General features: G+C 35.7%; 1 protein-coding gene across 2 annotated transcripts in view; it reads left to right on the plus strand.

Moving 5' to 3' along the window:
• Positions 1-18,144, plus strand: part of INO80 (INO80 complex ATPase subunit) — a 112,846-nt gene that overhangs the window by 51,303 nt on the left and 43,399 nt on the right. For both annotated transcript variants that reach the window (XM_031453288.2, XM_064485723.1), the window contains exons 18-24: positions 700-817; positions 1,747-1,832; positions 4,421-4,588; positions 4,838-4,971; positions 6,031-6,098; positions 6,847-6,940; positions 7,714-7,885. In XM_031453288.2, the coding sequence (XP_031309148.1) occupies positions 700-817; positions 1,747-1,832; positions 4,421-4,588; positions 4,838-4,971; positions 6,031-6,098; positions 6,847-6,940; positions 7,714-7,885 (840 nt within the window). The remainder of the gene's footprint in view (positions 1-699; positions 818-1,746; positions 1,833-4,420; positions 4,589-4,837; positions 4,972-6,030; positions 6,099-6,846; positions 6,941-7,713; positions 7,886-18,144) is intronic.

Genomic DNA, 18,144 nt, shown 5'->3' on the forward strand with positions numbered 1-18,144 from the left:
AATGGTCACATTAAGAATGCTTCTCATCTAATGCAGAGATACTTTATATGGGAAGGTAATGTTCTTTAACACTAAGAGGAGCTAAAATTCTTTCTTTAGAAAGAAAGATAATTTGATCATCTAGAAAAGGGGTCAGAAAACTTTCTGTAAAGAGCCAGATAATAAATATTTAGACGTCATAGGCCATAGAGTCACTCCTCAGCTACTCAGCCTTGCCATTTTAATGGGAAAACACCCATAAATGATAACATGAATGAATAGGTGTGGCTATGTTCCAGTAAAACTTGATTTATGAAAATAAATGGCAGACCAGACTTGGCACCACGGGTGATAATTTACTGACCCCTTATCTAGAGTTATTAGCAAGTTATGCTACCTCAGACTATGTTCAGTTTTGGAATGGATCTTTATGTAAGATCTTTCAAACTTTCCCAGTACAAAATCTGAGTGGGCCTTGCACTTTCAGCCTTTCAGCGTGAAATTAATTGAAAAAATTACATTTTGCTAAAGCACCTTACGGAATTAGAGTTGATTGATGAGATGATGTGCTTACACTCTCTCACTCACACATGCACATGCGCTTAGACACATATACACGCACAACTCTACAACTTTCACTCTCTCTCCAAACCCTCTTTATATCTTCACAGACTGTCATTTTGTTGCCCTATAGCTATTTCACTTTTCCTTTGTTTCTAGCTCTGGGCTCTGCTGCATTTCATTATGCCAACACTGTTTGATTCACATGAGGAATTTAATGAATGGTTTTCCAAGGACATTGAGAGCCACGCCGAAAACAAATCCGCCATTGATGAGAGTGAGTACTTCTGTGAACTTTCCTTCTTTTTGTCAATGTAGGCAACCACATAATTGTTTATTTTCTTCAATGTGAAGAATTTTTCTTCAAATATACATAGAAGGAACGGGGAGAAAAATTTTTTATCTTATAAAATAATTATGTGCTTTGTGTATATTTAAGAGAGTCAAAAGTGGTCTAATTCAGGTGATACTGCTACTATGTAGTGTTGACTGTTTAATCAAGGCAGAATAGTCAAAGTTCATAAAGTATCACATTTTGGCTTATGAAACCCTCATTTTCCATATAGATGCTGAAAAATTCATATGATTCTATGTGGAAGGGGGTAAGACTTTTTTCTTTTGATAAAAACAAAATATTAGAAGGGTAATTTTTATTATTTTCTATCTATGTTAGGATTTGTTTCCACTGTAAACATTTTTAACATCGTTTTTTTTACCTTGTTGAATAATGTCTTTTAAGAGAATTTTGAGGTATTTATTACATAGACATGAAGTGATATCTACTAACTCTTAGAAAATTCCTTAAGTAACTTTTTATACTATATGTTGGTAATTTGCTGACATACTTTGAAGAAACGATTTGAGGGGAACACTGGGAGTCCCACATAGCTTGCATTAGACCTGTATAAGAACCCTGTTATTAATAAAATGTTCCTAAAACACTCTAAAGGTAAATTCTAATAAAAATGAAGTAGTTATTGTTGGTCTGAATAAATGAGAGCAAAACACATTTGTCCAGTTGAATATAGGAAGATGATACGGGAAGTTCAGATCTTTTGGTTTCCTTCTTGGGAAAAGATTAAGTCATTTTCAGAGAATCATCAAGTGAAAAGGTGTTGTAACAGTTTAGTGAGAGATGATCATGATGTTTCTTTTGTGTTAAATTGATACGATGTATTATTTGTTGGGGGGCTCTTGGCATTTCAGATCAACTCTCTCGCTTACACATGATCTTGAAGCCATTTATGCTGAGGAGAATCAAGAAAGATGTGGAAAATGAATTGTCTGACAAGGTAAGGAAAGAAAACCTCATGAGTTTGGGCCTTAAGAGGCACCAACTTAGGGTTCCAGCATGAAAAAAAATTTCTTGGTAAATTTTAGTTGAAGGGTAATTAGTTTGATTGAGAGAACACCTTTAAACTTCAGAGTCAAGGAAGACTTAAAATGAGTCAATTAATCAAGGCAGGTAATAGGTTTTTGTTCCTTTTGTTTTATGCTTTTTAGTATGGCGATCTTGAAACATTTTACAAAAGCAGAAAGAACAGTATAATGAACCTTCTCGTAACCACTATACAGCTTTTGTGGTCAGCTGATGGCCATGCCCCACCCCTCTGGATTATTCTGAAACAGATCCTTGATGTCTTTTATTTCATTTTGGAATATTTTCATATGTACCTCTCAAAGATTCGGTGTTCTTTAAAAATACATAATCATATATCATTATCGCCCCTACTAAAAAACGGCGCTTACTCCGTTGTAGTATCACCTATCCAGTCAGTGCTCAGATATCCCTAGTTGTTTCTGTGTGTGTGTGTTTTTCTTTCTCACTTCAAGTATTCAGTTTTCGAAATCAGAATCCAAGCAAGGTTCACATACAGTATTTGGGTGATATGTCTCTTTAGTATCTTTTAATCCCTCCCTTCTTTTTTCCCTTGAAATTCCTTGTTGAAGAGACTGAATTGTTTGTCGTATTAAGTTTTCCTCACACTAAATTTTGCTTATTGCATCGTTGTAGTGTTGTCTAACATATTCCTCTGTCTCCTGTTACTTACGGTAACTGAGAGTTAGCTTCAGAAGTTTAATGTGGTTTGAGTTGTAATACTTTTTCTCATACAAAGCCAATAATTCTGGCTTATAAATGTCTTTTTTTGGATCCCTACTAGACTTCTGTAATTTTCTATTATCTCTTGTGAATCCTTCCCATATTCTCCTCTTTTTTCCAGTTCCCAGTCCTTTGTAATATTTTCCCATCTTCCATAGATTGCACCTGTTTCTCACAGTTCTTCTCTTTGTGTAAAAGGCATCTTTCCAGATTCTTCATAATATCCAGTGGTTCTCCTTTATCACTGTCAGAAAGCTGGTTCATTTTGAAATAATCTCTCTTATAAGATTGTGGTGGGATTGTACACCTTCAAAGAGAAGAGTAGAAATGTATCTTTGTTTTAATCCTTTTTTTTAAATATGAATGACTATTTCGTGAAACTGGCTGATTTAAACCAAATAGCACTGTCACACAGATGTACTTGAAAGAAGGAGAATACTTTATTGAAAAATGGATCTTTTGTATCAGAAAGGCCTTAAAAACCATAGCAGTATCATAATGTCTGTTATTTAGTGTTAGATGTGATCAGAAGATGTATGGTTCTTAACCACTGTGCATAGTATTAATTTCTTAAACATTAGTAATGTTTCTACTCTATTATTAAAAATATATATGTATTGTTGAACTCTTACTATCTGCAGCAGCTGATAAATAAAGATGCAGCTTCCAGGTTCTGTTCAGATTTCCAAGGGAGATGAATACATAAATAGCTAATAACTGTATCATAAGATATACCATGATTATCTATGTGAAGTATAATGGGAACATAGTCAGGGAGTAGTTCTTTTACAGAAAGTTAGAGAAGGTATCAAAGCAGAGATGACATCTGAGCTAGATCTAGAATAATGAGTTGGCATTTACTAGGAAAATACGATAGGAAGGGGATGCTAGGCAACAAGCGCAATGTGAACAAAGGTAGAGCAACACTCATATGCAGCATGTTTGGCAAACATTATTCAGATTATTGTTGCTAAGGTATATAGGAGGATGTGGTGATGAAGAGACTGGGACAATACAGTGGGTTAGATTATGGGAGGCCTCTGTCTACAAGTTAATTTTTAATATTTTACTGTAAGCAGTAACTTACAATGAAGGTTTTTAGCAGTTGAGGATCTTATAAGATTTATATGGAAAGCTTCTTAGAACCAGGAGAGACTAGAGGCAGGGAGGCCCCACAGTGATAGCATTCTAGATTAAATATGAGATTCTGCAATAAGGCAATGAGAATGGTCAGAAAGATTGTTGAGAGGTAAATTTCCAGGTTGAGTTGAGGGACTTAGGAAACGATACAACATAGGATATGAGAGAGAAAAAAATCAGAGCTGCTATTGGGGTAACTGAGTGAATGGTAATGCTATTAATCAATTATGTAAATTTTGGAGGACAGAATTTTTTTTGTTTTTCTGACCTGTAACAAATGCAATTGCTGCAGGCTCTCTGAGTAGTACTATTATAGTAAGTAGTAGGAAATGTCAGGCTGGAATGTCTGGAAATATATTTTTGCAAATCATTGCAGTGGAGAGTAGTTGGTGCTATTGGAAATGGAAGAAAATTGCCGAGGAATAGCAAGTAGAGAGACAAGGGAAGAGGGTCAAGGAAAGAACATTTTTCTGGATAACTAGCCACAGTATAGCTATATAGAGATACTGAGTTTCTAGAGCTGTATGTATTGTTTTTTCCAATCACAATCTACCTTGCATGAGTTTCCAACTTTATGCTGATAGTGAGTTTTCTTACAGACTATTTTTCAAAATACAAATATCCTTTTTGGTTTTTTAGATTGAGATTCTAATGTATTGCCAACTGACCAGCCGACAGAAGCTGCTATATCAGGCACTAAAGAACAAAATTTCCATTGAGGATTTATTACAGTCTTCTATGGGCTCTACCCAGCAAGCACAGACGACCACCAGCAGCCTGATGAATCTGGTCATGCAATTTAGAAAGGTAAGCGCTTAGGTCAGTTGCCTTGGAGTTGTCTTTATTAACTCACTTAAAGAAAAAGCCTCTTTCTAGCCTTGATGCCAAATAAACACGGTCTGGTTAAAAAAAAAAAATACATATATATATATATATGGTGAAAGAAGGAAAGTATATATTCACAAAGGTAAACATGCAGGGTTTGGGATCTCCCATCATTTCATAGAGTGATGTCTGCACATGACAATATTGTCATATCATTTCCTTTCCACTTAGGTGTGTAATCACCCAGAGCTGTTTGAACGCCAAGAAACTTGGTCACCATTTCATATTTCCCTAAAGCCATACCAGATTTCAAAGTTTATCTACCGTCATGGACAGATCAGGGTCTTCAACCATTCACGAGACAGGTGAGCAAATATTAATATCTATTTGCTCTAAGAGTGTTTTTGTACTTTGAGGTTTTGTGGCTTAGCAGATAAATCTAATAGAGAGTGTTTGAGTTTCACAACAATGAGGTGTTTAAGCAGTGGGTGGACAACTATTTGTTGAGGGATCTTGTGATAGGATCTGTTCCCTGTCAAGGGTTTACCTGAATGACCTCAAAGGCCCTAGCTACTTCCCTTTGCCTTTCTGAATGAGAAATGTGCACCTGGGTGCAAATATGTACTTGCACCGAGAGAGATCAGCAAATGTCTCTGCTCTGTACTGACATTGCTTTGTGGTGCCTTGTTTCACACTTGGAATAGCACTTGTGGAAAAACTGATTGCATTTCAGACTAATCAGATTTACCTTCTTTCCAGAATCAGGAGTTACAGATTTGGTAAAGTGAAGTGATTGTTAATGATAATATGCTGGAAACTACTTTCATTTAGAAAATAGTTGTGAGGCCTATTTTGTACCTCTGAGTGAGAGTGGTCCTGGCTTCTAGATTTTTTAACAAACTTCCAAAGGATTCTTAGGCACACCTGCATTTGAGAACCTTAGATTTACAAAGCTCCTTCTGTAGAGAAACAGTGTGAACAGTATCATCAAAATAATTTTTAACAACATTTAGCCTAATGAAACTGAAATAGAGATATTTTTTGTGTTTAATTTAAAGAATCCTTTGTGAGAACTCCAGGCTAATATTTAAATAAATGGACAAGGGGAAAGAGACCAGAGTTGTAGTGCTTTTTTTTTTCTTAATATGATACGTGATAATTTGCAGAATTTTGCTAGAATTGTGATTCTCTGAGATAAAAACGAGACTACTTTGAACTTGTAATATTATCTAATACCTTTATTAAGTACTTAGTACTTTCTGACATGTATGTTATGATTTTTGCCTGGAAGTATGGCAGCAAATTTCTCAAAAGTAGAAACAGCTTCAAACCTAAAAGATTCTTTTAGTTTGGAGCCTCCAGTTTAGTTAACTTCCCAATAGTTATATTTGGGTTTGGATTTATTTTATTTACTTACTTTACAGGTGGTTAAGGGTTCTTCTTTCTCCATTTGCACCAGACTATATCCAACAGTCTCTCTTTCACAGAAAAGGTAGGCGTTTTGATCTTTGAGAAAGAAAGTATGCCAAGGATTTACCAGGATGCTCTTTGTTTTGTTGATTTGGAACTAGTAGATGCTGTGCCTGAATGCTAGGCCTTTATAAAGTCTTCATAAGATTTAAGTAAATTAGTAGCCCTCATCTATAGATGCTATGCTTTATGGCTATAGGAGATAGCAATAAGAATTTTTTTGGATTAATTGTTTTTCATTTTGATTGACCGTCTATCTCTAGTTTGTAGCTGCCTTTTAAGAATATCTTTTATCTTTTTTTTTTCCTTAAATTTTTGAATAGAGGTGTGAGACACACAATGCAGGACTCTTATTAATGTGATTTAGGTCCCTCTTCCTTAGTCTAGGGAAAAGAAGCTGCTCAACTTTGAGCATTGTCCAAAGTATTAGCGCAAAGGTTCAGAATCTTTCACTTCTGTTCTTTGCTTTCCTTTTCTTCTCCTGGCATGATAAAAAGGGAAAGGTGGTTAGCCAAGGATCCAAAAACCCCAATGGGAACTGATGAGCCAACTCCACTCTGACCCATAGATAGCATATCTCATAGGTCTGCCCCTTCTACTTGTGATTGTAGTACAAAAATATGACAGTCTGTCTTCTATCAAAGTGGCTGTATCAGAACTTTTAGAAAAGCCTTTGTCTCTTAAGTCAAAATTCAGCAGTTCAGCAGGTTTTAGCTGAATATTATCTCTTGGTTTTCTCTTAAGTTAAACTTTGTCCTTTGATATTCCAGGTGTTAATGAAGAAAGCTGTTTCTCTTTCCTTCGCTTTATTGATGTATCTCCAGCCGAAATGGCAAACCTCATGCTTCAGGGACTTTTGGCCAGGTAAGAAGTTGGTTCATTGTTTGATGAGAGAACAGTTGGAAATAAATAGGGACAAAGGTTGAATACTGTGAGATTAAATATTTAATATTATATCATCTTAGAAAGTCTCTCATTCTTTTTGTCTTGTTAAGAATAAAAGTTTTATAAGAAAATCATAATTTTCTTCTGATCATTTAATAATTGCATGATGCTTCTTGGTATACCTTAAATAAAAACTATTTAGGCTCTTCTTCCAAATGCTACCAGAAGGTCTTCGTCTTCTTAATTTCAAGGTAGACTACTATGTTTTTATTTGCTTCTATAAGGCAAATGATGGCTGATTCCTTTGATTAGTAGTGATTGCAGCATAGCCTGCCTTAACTATTATGGGAAACTTAGTTCTGTGTTCTAGTTCTTTGGAATAGTGGCTTTTTCTTAAATTATTGCTTTGTATTTATGTAATAAGTAGTGACCTCGTTAGGAGATGCTGTCTCCATAACATGAGGATGTTTTTATGAGAGTTTTTGTGATTAGAGTTGACTGTTCCTTAATACTGAGAGGAGCTTTACGGAGGATTTTCGTTTTCATAGTAGCAAACCAAGTCATGCCAAAGATAGAATTTATAGAACAAAAGTATGAAATGACTTTATCTGAAAGTAGGAAAGAACTATGCTAAAATGCTCGAGATTTACAAAAGAGACATGTTAATGAGAGACAAGGTTCCCTGCTGCTATGAACTACCCTCAAACCTCCATGGAGCACTGAATAAGCATGTCTGCTGTGGTTTGTTTCAGATGGTTAGCTCTTTTCCTGTCTCTGAAAGCCTCCTACAGGCTCCATCAGCTGCGCTCCTGGGGAGAGCCAGAAGGGGGAATCCAGCAGAAATATCTGAGAAACAAGGATTTCCTTCTTGGGGTTAATTTTCCACTCTCCTTTCCCAACCTTTGCAACTGCCCTTTGTTAAAGGTAAGCAGTTATTTCAGCATCAATTATCTGTGTAGTACTCCCTTCCCTTTTCTTTGAATCAATAAAAGTAATAAAGTAAATGATGGCCTGACAGATCCAGAAAGTTCCCAGAGTAGTAGAAGCAGCGTATTGTTATAACTTATTATATATAATATATAACTTTATAGACATTTTATATGTGTGTGTGTGTATGTGTAATACATATTTTGTATATAACTTCACTATGAAGTACACAGGTCCTAAATGTATAGTACTTCTAATTTATATACGTGTATACACTTGTGTAACAACTGCCTAGGTTAAGGTATAGAACATTTCTAGCACCCAGAAGTCTCCCTCATACTTCTCACTTAATACCTCTAGTTCATGACAAACCAACAAATAAAGGTAGTCACTATTCTACTGCTATCATCCCAGATTATTTTGGCTGGTTTTTGAACTTTATGTAGATGGAATTTTATTCAGTATTTACTGTTTTGTGTCAATTATTATGTCTGTGAGATTCCCTCAGTTATTATGTCTATCAGATTCATTCATGTCGCACTATAGCATTCTTTTTTAATGCTGTGAAGTGTTTCATTGTCTGAATAAACCACAATTTATTACTCTTTTCTACTGTTATTGGGTATTTAGGTTGCTTCCAGTTTGGAGCTATAGTGAATAAAAGTGCTATACACATTCTTGTACATGTCTTTGATGAATGTTACCACTGATTTGGGGGGTTTATATCCAGGAGTAGAATTGCTATATCATTACATACGTGTATGTTTAGATTTAGTACCCACCGCCAAATATTTTTCCAAAATGGTTTTATAAAGCTACACTCTCACCTGCAATGTGAGATTTTACAGTTGTTCATCATCCTTTCCTACCTCTGGTATTGTCAGTCAGTTTTTCTGAATTTGTGATTTTAAATTTCATTTCCATGGAAGGTAATGATGTTGAGCACTTTTTCGTGTAATTGCTGGTCATTGTGTAGCAAGTAAGGGGAACAGTGATAGGAAATAAGGTTTTGGATGCAGGTGCAGATCATGTGGGGCCTCATAAGTTATTGCTAAGGATTTGGATTTCATTCTGAATGAAATGGGTAACACTGAAGGGTTTTGAGAAGAGATTTGTATGTTTATATGTTATAGTTCTTCAACTAGAATAAAAATTTAGAAGGTAGAACATTTTCTTTGTATGCTTCAGAAAATTTAATGAGTCATATTAGTTTAATAATTAACTGCTATTGAATGTAGGATGTTCTTTGTGTGGATCTGATATTTACCCCTATACACTGAAGACCCATACAATTTCCTTCTCTTCTATTTTCCCATTTGGTTTCTTAAGCATTGCTCCATGTACTTTTTTGGACTCAAGATATGATTGTTAATGCAAAAGGAGACTAGGATTGGGTTCCAACCTATTTGGAATAATATAGTCAATGGTGGCAAGGTGACTTCCTATTAGTCAATACTGGTAATGTCTGAGGAAGAGTTGCTTAACCTCCTGCATACCAGTTTCCTTACATTTGGTATTGTATATTACTACATTTACAATTTTTTACTAGTTTTATTTTGGGTACAGAAAGCACCATTCTTCCAGGGGTTTATTATGCCCTATCATGTAGACACTTGTATCTTAACACTGAAAGATATGCACCACTTATTTATATTCTACTTTCTGAAAATACAGTAGTGTGTGTTCAGAGCACCTGTTCAGTGAGATCCTTGTACTGATTAATTTCCTGAGAGATTCAAATGTGGGCATTATGATTCAGGATATTGGTCTCATTCATCCTTATGTCCAAGATACATACATTGAAATACCAGCCAGGTAGTGTATCTTGCCAGTTTGTCGATCTGTGTATTCTAAGAAATATTTGCTTTCAATTAAGCAGAATGATTTTTACATGGTATCTAGCCTTAAGGATTAGAATAGGTTCTAAATGAAGAATTATTTTGCTGAAGCTCCATTAGTAACAATTAATAAAATATAATAAAACCCATTATATCTCTGGCTTTTGAACTGTGGCCATGACACACAAGAATATTTTATACAACATGGTAGTTATATAGATACACCAGATATTACATACACATATGTAAAGTTTTGAGACAAAATATTCGTGAAACACTCCTTACCCTCATATACAGTGCTCCTTGATTTTTTCCTTTTACTCATTGCTCTTAATGTTAGTTGGAACTTACTAAAAAATGATTTCATGACCTTACTACTCAAGTTTGAAAAATACATCATTCAGTGACTGCACAATACTAGACTTCCCAGAGGACTAGGTAAAGAGAATCACCATGTAGAAGATTCTGGATCTTGAAAAGAAAAGATTCTGGATCATTCTTTTTAATTGTAAGAAAGGAAAGAAACTGACATTTTGGGACTTAAGGAAGAGTCTCGGTTTCTGAGTATGAAAGAGACGACCAGAAGTCACTCAGAAGGCAGAATGTACATTTAATCGCAGTTACCCTGACATGTAGTTAAGTGTTTGGGGTCCGTCTCTGTCTTAGTGTATTTTTGGTATATACCTGTTATATCCCTGGTATTCAAAGACAGTATAAATAAAGATAAGTAATTTTTAAAGAACTGACCAATTAAAACTTGAGCAAAGTAGTTCATTATGGGAACTGTCCCCCCAGAATGGCTTTGTTAGAATATGCCTGTTACCACTATTGTGCTGTTTCTCAGACTGGTTTCTCCGAACTGAGTTTTCCTTATTCAGGAAACATTTCTCTAGAGAATATAACATTGTTTTGCAGAGAGGAGTAGAGAAGAAAATTAATCCTTTAGAACAGATTTCGAAAACTCATTCATTAAGAATATAAATTAAAAGTCAAAACTTAAGATGCATGATATTTTAGTGTGTATATATATATATATATATATATATATATATATATATATATATATATATACACACACACACACACATCAAAAACACATTTCCAGATTTCATAGTCTACTCTGATCTGCCAGTTTACAGTCTTTTACAAAAGCATGATTGACAAAATGAGTCTTTTTTGAAAGATAACTCTTCAAATTTGGACAACAATGCAGAGACTAAATGTAATAATTACTGTCATGCTGTTGTTTGGATTTGTCAGTTGGTTTTAAATACAAGGTCTTGGGTTCCTTCTGTTTGTTGCTTCGTGTAGGATAATTTTATCATGTATGTGCTTTGTGCCTTTCACTGATATGACTTGTTTATTATTGAGACCTATAAAAATACTTCTGGCATTGCTAATGCAATTTACAAATCCTCTGGAAGACCCCTTTAAATAGGTTGCTACTACTATGAAATCAGAGAGAAAATTTTTTTATCTTTTCACAAAAAAACAAACTTACAATGTGCTTCCTGTTTTCAGTAAATGTCCTAAAAATATGACTTGAGAGGTATTTGCTATCTTTCATATGGTGAGTTAGAAACTCAGGAAGGACAAGAAAAGTCTTGAAAGAGTAAAAAAGGACTGACATTTATATGTGGGCTCTGCTCTATCTTTAAAGCTTGAGAGGATAGGAAGAAAATTTGTAAATGATAACCATTACCCTAGTAAGTTATTAGGGAGTTAAAAATTTTTTTCTAATGAAATTAATAACCATTTGAATTTGTGAATCATAAGAAGCAGCTAACTTGATTTTCTGTAAAGTTGACCATTGGCTTTACTTTAGTAGGTAACAGGCCAAGTAGATTAGAGAGACAAGGAGAAGTAATAGGTATATTAAAAATGTTAAACCTTTTCTCTTGTTGCCTTGGCTGTCCTTCTAGAGATATTAACATGCATATGGGAAAGGACACAAATCTAAGTGTACATACTGCCTGATAAAGTCACAAAACCCTGTCAGAACTCTGCTACAGAAGCTCCTTAGTATCCACTTCCATTTGCTGTTCCTCCCCAATGTCCTCCCCACATGAATTACTATAGGCACATATTTGGGTGGTTTCTAGTTTTCGTTATTGCATACAGTGCTCCTATGAATAACACGCCTGTTAATGAAAATTCATATGTATTTTGTGAGGTATATATATCTTGTAGTCAAATTGCTGTGTCACAGGATATGCATTTATGGTCATCTTTAATAGACATGCCAAAACAGGTTTTTTTAAGCAGCTGCACCAGTTTTCATTCCCATTAACAGTGTATAAGAGGTTCTAGTTGCTCCATGTCCTTGTCAGAATGTGATATTGTTTGTTCCTTTTAGCCTTTCTATGTGGTGGTATCTCATTGTAGCTTTAAATTACATTTCCCTTATGAATGGTGATATCAAATACCTTTCCTAAAGCTCATTGGCCATTTGGATAACCTCCTTTATGAAATGCTTATTCAGACCCTTGCTTATTTTTCTATTAGGTTGTCTGTATTTTTCATAGTGATTTGTAGTTCTTTATGTATTGCAGATATCTTCTACTCTGTAGCTTACTTTTTCATTCTCAGTGGTGCCTTCTGTTAAATAGTTAGCATTTTTGCTATCCTGTTGAAGAAATCTTTGCCTATACCAAGGCCATGAAGATAATCCACTGTTTTTCTCCACAGGTTTTTTTTGATTTACCTTTCACATTCAAATCTGCAAGAAACTGGGTTTTTTGTCTGTGTTATGGGTTGTCATTTTTTTACATATAGAGATCCATGTCCATTTCACTCAACTTAATTTACTGAAAAGACCATCCTTATTGCTTTATTGCACTGCTGCATTACTTTTGTCTAACAGGTGGCTGTATATATATATGTGGGTCTGTTTCTGGATTCTTCCGTTAGTCCATTTGTCTGTCTACTCTACCTTAATAACTAATGGGTCCATAATAAGGCTTGATAGCTGGTAGCGCACAGGTCCTCTAGCTTTGTTTTTCTGCAGTTGCCTTCACTGTTCTTGGCACTTTGCATTTTCATGTAAATTTTGGATCAGCTTATCTATCTTAATTTAAAGTCTTTTCAGCAATGTAGACAGTGCATGCCAGTAGCCCCAAATGTTTTTTGATTGTGTCCCCCTTGTTATTAAAACATTCTTTATCCATTTTGCCAATACCTATGTATTATTTCACTTAAAATGATAATACAAATAATAACATATTAATATAATTCACATTGTGAAGCTTGCAGGTTCCGTTTTTGGAGACCAGTGATCTGGACAGTAAAAGAATCCTAATTGAGTAAGGAATGTAATAGAGGGGAAGACACACTATTTATTGGAGAAAGTACTCCTGTTTTTCCTCACACACTCTTCATTCTTTCTCTAGTGCTATTTTCAGTTGCTTGATCCCAAGGCACAGTGGTATTGAGTGAGCGGGTGCATTGATTTATATGTCAGAAGAGCTTATTAAGTGAATGAATCTCCAGTGATAGAATATGATCTTGGGTTAAGAGCTGGGACTTTTCTAATGCTCCTTTTTTATCCTTGTCCAGGCTACCTTCAGAAAAGCCTCTTCCCAGTGTGAGTCTGCTCCCACAGAGGGAAAGCACATGTAATTAATGTTGCTTACAAACCTGTCATGCATCAGTGTTTACTGTGGGCATGGTGTGTTAACAGTCATGGTCCCTATTTTCTGCTTTGAAAAATGATTCATGTATATAGTAAAAATACCTGCACAAAATTAAAAATACTTTAAAAATAAAAATGATTCAAGGTCAGAGTTGAAAGATGACATAATTAGCTGCCAGGCTAATGGTAGATGATTACTAGTAAAGTTCAGGATGAAAGGTCACTTTAGGTTGAAATGGACAAAAAACTCTTTTATAGAAATGGCATTGTTTTAGTTGGATCTTGAGTGGTAGGGATCTGGTTAGGAAGAGTGATATTCTAAGTTAAAAGACGAGCCAAAATAAAGGGCAATAGTGAGAAAAAGGGCCAGAAAGGTAAATCACCTTTTCTCCCAAGAGGTCTTTGAATGCTAATCTATTGGAGTTTAGATATTAAACCAGGAGTTTCAGCCCTTTTTTGGCTCACTTTTTTCAACAGATGCTACAGTTGTAATCCTGGGGAAATAAAGTTTTGATGGCTACCCTCAAGCCATGGGGAGGAATAATCTGGTAGTTGGCTTCAGGAAGGCTATTAAATCACTCAGCTCATTACAGCACACCAGTGGGGATCTCTGCCATTGGCACTTGATGACTAATCTCGAGAGTGTGATATGAGGAAAGATTGGACACGGGTCCATGTTAAGGAGGGTATTAAACTAAAGTTCCAAGTATTAGGTACAAAGGACCCAATAGAAATGGTTGTAACCAAAAGATGACAAAGAAAAAGGTAAAGGGACTCTTGATTGATTTGGATATGGATGAGAACTGGCAGTGAAGGAGTAACTTCCAAAACCCAGAGTTCAAGAGAGGATTCAGAAGGAGTGATAAATTCTATATCAAGTTTAAAGTGAAAATTTAGGAATGAGATTAGGAGCTCTTTGATATTATGAGTACAGATATAACAGAGAAGGCCCCGAGGCAGGGGTTTACTGAGGGAAAGATTCTGGCAAGAAAGTGTAAAAAGTGGGTAATGAAGTGTGACAGTTAAAAAGAATAGGAGGGTAATTCAGGAGGGACAGTTGCATTTAACTAAAAGCAGGGTTTATAAGAGAGAGGAGACTCAGATTTGAAGATGAAAAGTAAAGAAGGCGGTTAAGAGGAAAATCGAACATGCAAGAAAGATGATTAATAGGGATGCAAAAGTAGTTAATCACTCTTTTCATATGGTAGAAAACTAGTTAATACTGATAGGAGCTCTATAATTAACAGAAAGATACTTCTTGAACCCAAAGAATGTTTCACACTGTCTAGAAAGAATGAAATCAAGCTTAACATGAAAAAAAAAACAAGTGCTATTAAACAGTTCTGTCGTTTTTTCCATTTCTTTTTTTTTTTTCTTCATTCCTTTTTCCTCCCAAGTGACAACAGAATTTCGGTGTTTGGACATTTTATATGGTCCCTCTTGTCTTTGTGTTTGGGTTATTTTAGGCATCTTGAACTTACAAGTTTAAGTAAACGTTTACTGAATGACTTAGTGAGTGTTGGTGCATTGTGTTAGTGTTGATTTTCTCTTTGGAACTTGCTGTGTATTCTTATCTGAGGGAATGTCCTTCAGCCTGAAATTAGAAACACTGTCTTACTCTATATTTAAAATAGAATTTTGTGAAGAATTCTAACTTTTCTTTGGGGGTTGGGAAATGTGGGTAGGATTGGTGTCTTGTTTGATCCTTCATTGATTTATTGCACATTAGTTATTTTTACTCTGCATTTAAGTGAGAACTAGAGGAATTTCTTGGGAGTGAAATAGCAGAAAGAAGCTAATGTGTGGACATCTCAAGAGTAACTGCAAAAAGAATATTAACTGTGGATGTTAGCTCCTGTAATAATTACCTATACCTATATAAACAAATTACCCCAAAACCTAGCAGCTTTAAACAATGAACATTTACTATCTCAGAGTTTCTGTTGGTCAGGAACTTAGGAGCAGCCTAGGTAGGTGGTTCTGGCTCAGAAAATCTTACGAAGTTGCAGTCAGGAGATATGCTTAGGATTGCAGTTATCTGAAAGATTGATTGGAGCCATGGTATCTGCTTCCAGGTTAGCTCACTTATATGCCTGGTGAGTTGGTGCTGGCTGTTGGCTGGAAGACTCAATTCCTTACTTGTGGACTTTTCCATGGGGCTGTGTCAGTGTCCTCATGGCATGGCAGCTGGCTCCCCCCAGAGTGAGTGATTCAAGAGAAAGAGCAAGGAGGAGCCACAGTGCTTTTTATATTAGTTACTTCATTATCAAGTTTGTTTTGGTATTCCTTGTTCTGAGATTTTGACTTAGGCTATAGATGGATTCTATGACACCATGAAAATTCTTAAATTGGAAAGGATATTGATATCTCTTCATGCTCTCCATGTCACCTGTCTGTTTACAGTTTTACTAGTCACAGCAGATGTCAGTTGGGGAAGATATTACTACACTATAATACATGTCTTTCATTGCTCATAAGCCCTAACTCCTTGTGAGCAATTTTTTTTTCATTGCAATCTCTGTTCTGTTCTGTATCTTGCATTTTCATTTGATTTGCCAACCTAGTTCTGATTATGTAACTTTGACTATTGTAAATATAATGCTGAAGAGGTGCTGTTTCTCCAGCTCTTGGTTTTGCTTTCATTTATGATACTAGAAAGTGGAGTAGCCTTGTTTTAATATGCAAAGTAAACACAAATTATGTTTCAGCGTTTTGGTGGGAGAACATGAATTCAGATTCCACGTTCACAGTCAGTCTTAAAAGTAAAGTTCGGGATTATTTTCAGGCAGACAAACCTGAGAGAAGAGACAAGGGGAAATGCTAAAATAGAAAGCAAGTACCAGGATTCTTTCTCTTGTACTATTCAAATAATTTTTTAATGTATATAAATACAGTGTATATGTAGAATATATTTCGTATTATTTTTTGTTACATGGAAGGATTTCTTAAAAATTCTTTTGAGTGGCCCATAGTTCTTCTGAGTATTTATTGGGGTAGTGGTAGCTGGAAGTACTTTAATTTACAAGCCATAGCTGCTCAGGAAGGAGGTGTGGGTGGACTAGGCAGCCAGTCAGTTACTCATGTGATTTGAATGGTGCTGGGTCTGGGAAGAAAGATTAGTCATTCTGCTGGTACTTCTGACAGACCTTCTTTGAAGGTCCTACAAAACCATGGGCACAAGTCTCATGGCTTCCAAATAACCTGTGGTGAGATGAGGGTGGGAATCAGGTGGATGGGAAATAAGAATGGAGGTACATAGGTATTAAACAGTATCTGTATACCATCTCTTAGCTCTGCATTTATCTATTCAAGATGTAATGCCATAACTCACAGATTTCTCCAATTTAAACTCCTCCCTTGAACTCCAAATTTGAATATCTGTCTTGCCGTATCTTTATGGACTCCCAGTTGTTTTCTCAATCTTAACATGCACAGATGGACCTGTTTGATCAGAGTGAGTCTAGATTTGGGGGGCCTGCTAATCTTGGGGTCTCCTGGGAAAGCATGGGGCAGCTGTGGCTCACCCTGGGGACACAGACATGGTGGCAGACATTTGGGGGTATTCATCTGACTCAAGTAATAATTTTGATTAAAAATCTTTGGAGCTACTAAATTAACTTTGAACTAATTTTTCCATATTCACCTTTATCCTCTTATTGAAGAAAACCCTTCATTCTGTTCTCTTCTGTACCTTCATTTGTTTTATGAAGAGTAGTAGGTATTGTTCCAGCAGCATTTCTCCTAAATATGGCTTCCTATCATCAGACCAAGGTGAAGGCTTTGTTCTTATTCCTCTGAGGAGACAGTCAGTGAATGTTGACTTAGCTTTATGTTGTAGTCTTGTTCTTGGTAAGCTGTCTCATATCATGTACTACCTGACGTTATATTCGGCAGTCTAACTCAATCCTCCCATCTTTCTTCCCACCCATAGAATCTGGATAGTGAGAAGCTCTTTTCTTCCCTACTTAAGTGTGTCTGTAAAACTCTTGTTTTCACTCTGCAGTGAATATTGAATTTGAATTCTGTGTTACAGAGTTCAAGAAAGTATCATTCTCATAATACTGGCTTTGGAATGATACGTTGACATCAAGGAACTAAGAACTAGGCTAAGGACACAGATAAGATGACATCTTATCGTCATTCTGAAAAAGTTTAGGGCCTTTTAAAATCTCTTACTTGACATGAATGCTTTTCTGGTATTTCCCTCTCTTGTGATGCTTGTGGAGCAAAAGCCAGCATAATAAGTTCAAGGAGGAATAGTATTTAGTTCAAAACTTCCATGAACTCATTCTTACACACTTCCTTCCCCATTATGGGCTCTGGCCAGCTCTTTCTTGTACAGTTTTGCAAGGTTAGAGTGCAAGTATCACATTAAAAATGATGATTGGCAGAAACAGGAGTACCAGCATTGATTCCATTTCCTGTCCCAGTCTCAGTAATGCTATTGTGGTAATGGTCTGTTTAGGCATTATATATGTTGAAAGCTTTATATACTCTGCAACTCTAGTGAGCCAACTAGCTCATAGAAATTGGGGGCATTTGGGGAGTGTATAGCTCAGTGGTAGAGCACGTGTTAGGATGCATGAGGTCCTGGTTTCCATCCCCAATACCACCATCAAATAAATAAATATATAAACCTAATTACCTCCCCCCATCAAAAAAAGAAATTGGGGGCATTTCAGATTTTGCAATTTAAAATAGACAAAAGAATCTAAACATAAAGAATTGTTTTGAAAAGAGTTGTGTGTGTTTAAGTTTTAGACATTATTCTCTATTAATTGCTTAGA

The sequence above is a fragment of the Camelus dromedarius genome, chromosome 5, assembly GCF_036321535.1.
Source record: "Camelus dromedarius isolate mCamDro1 chromosome 5, mCamDro1.pat, whole genome shotgun sequence".
Classification (NCBI taxonomy): Eukaryota; Metazoa; Chordata; class Mammalia; order Artiodactyla; family Camelidae; genus Camelus; species Camelus dromedarius.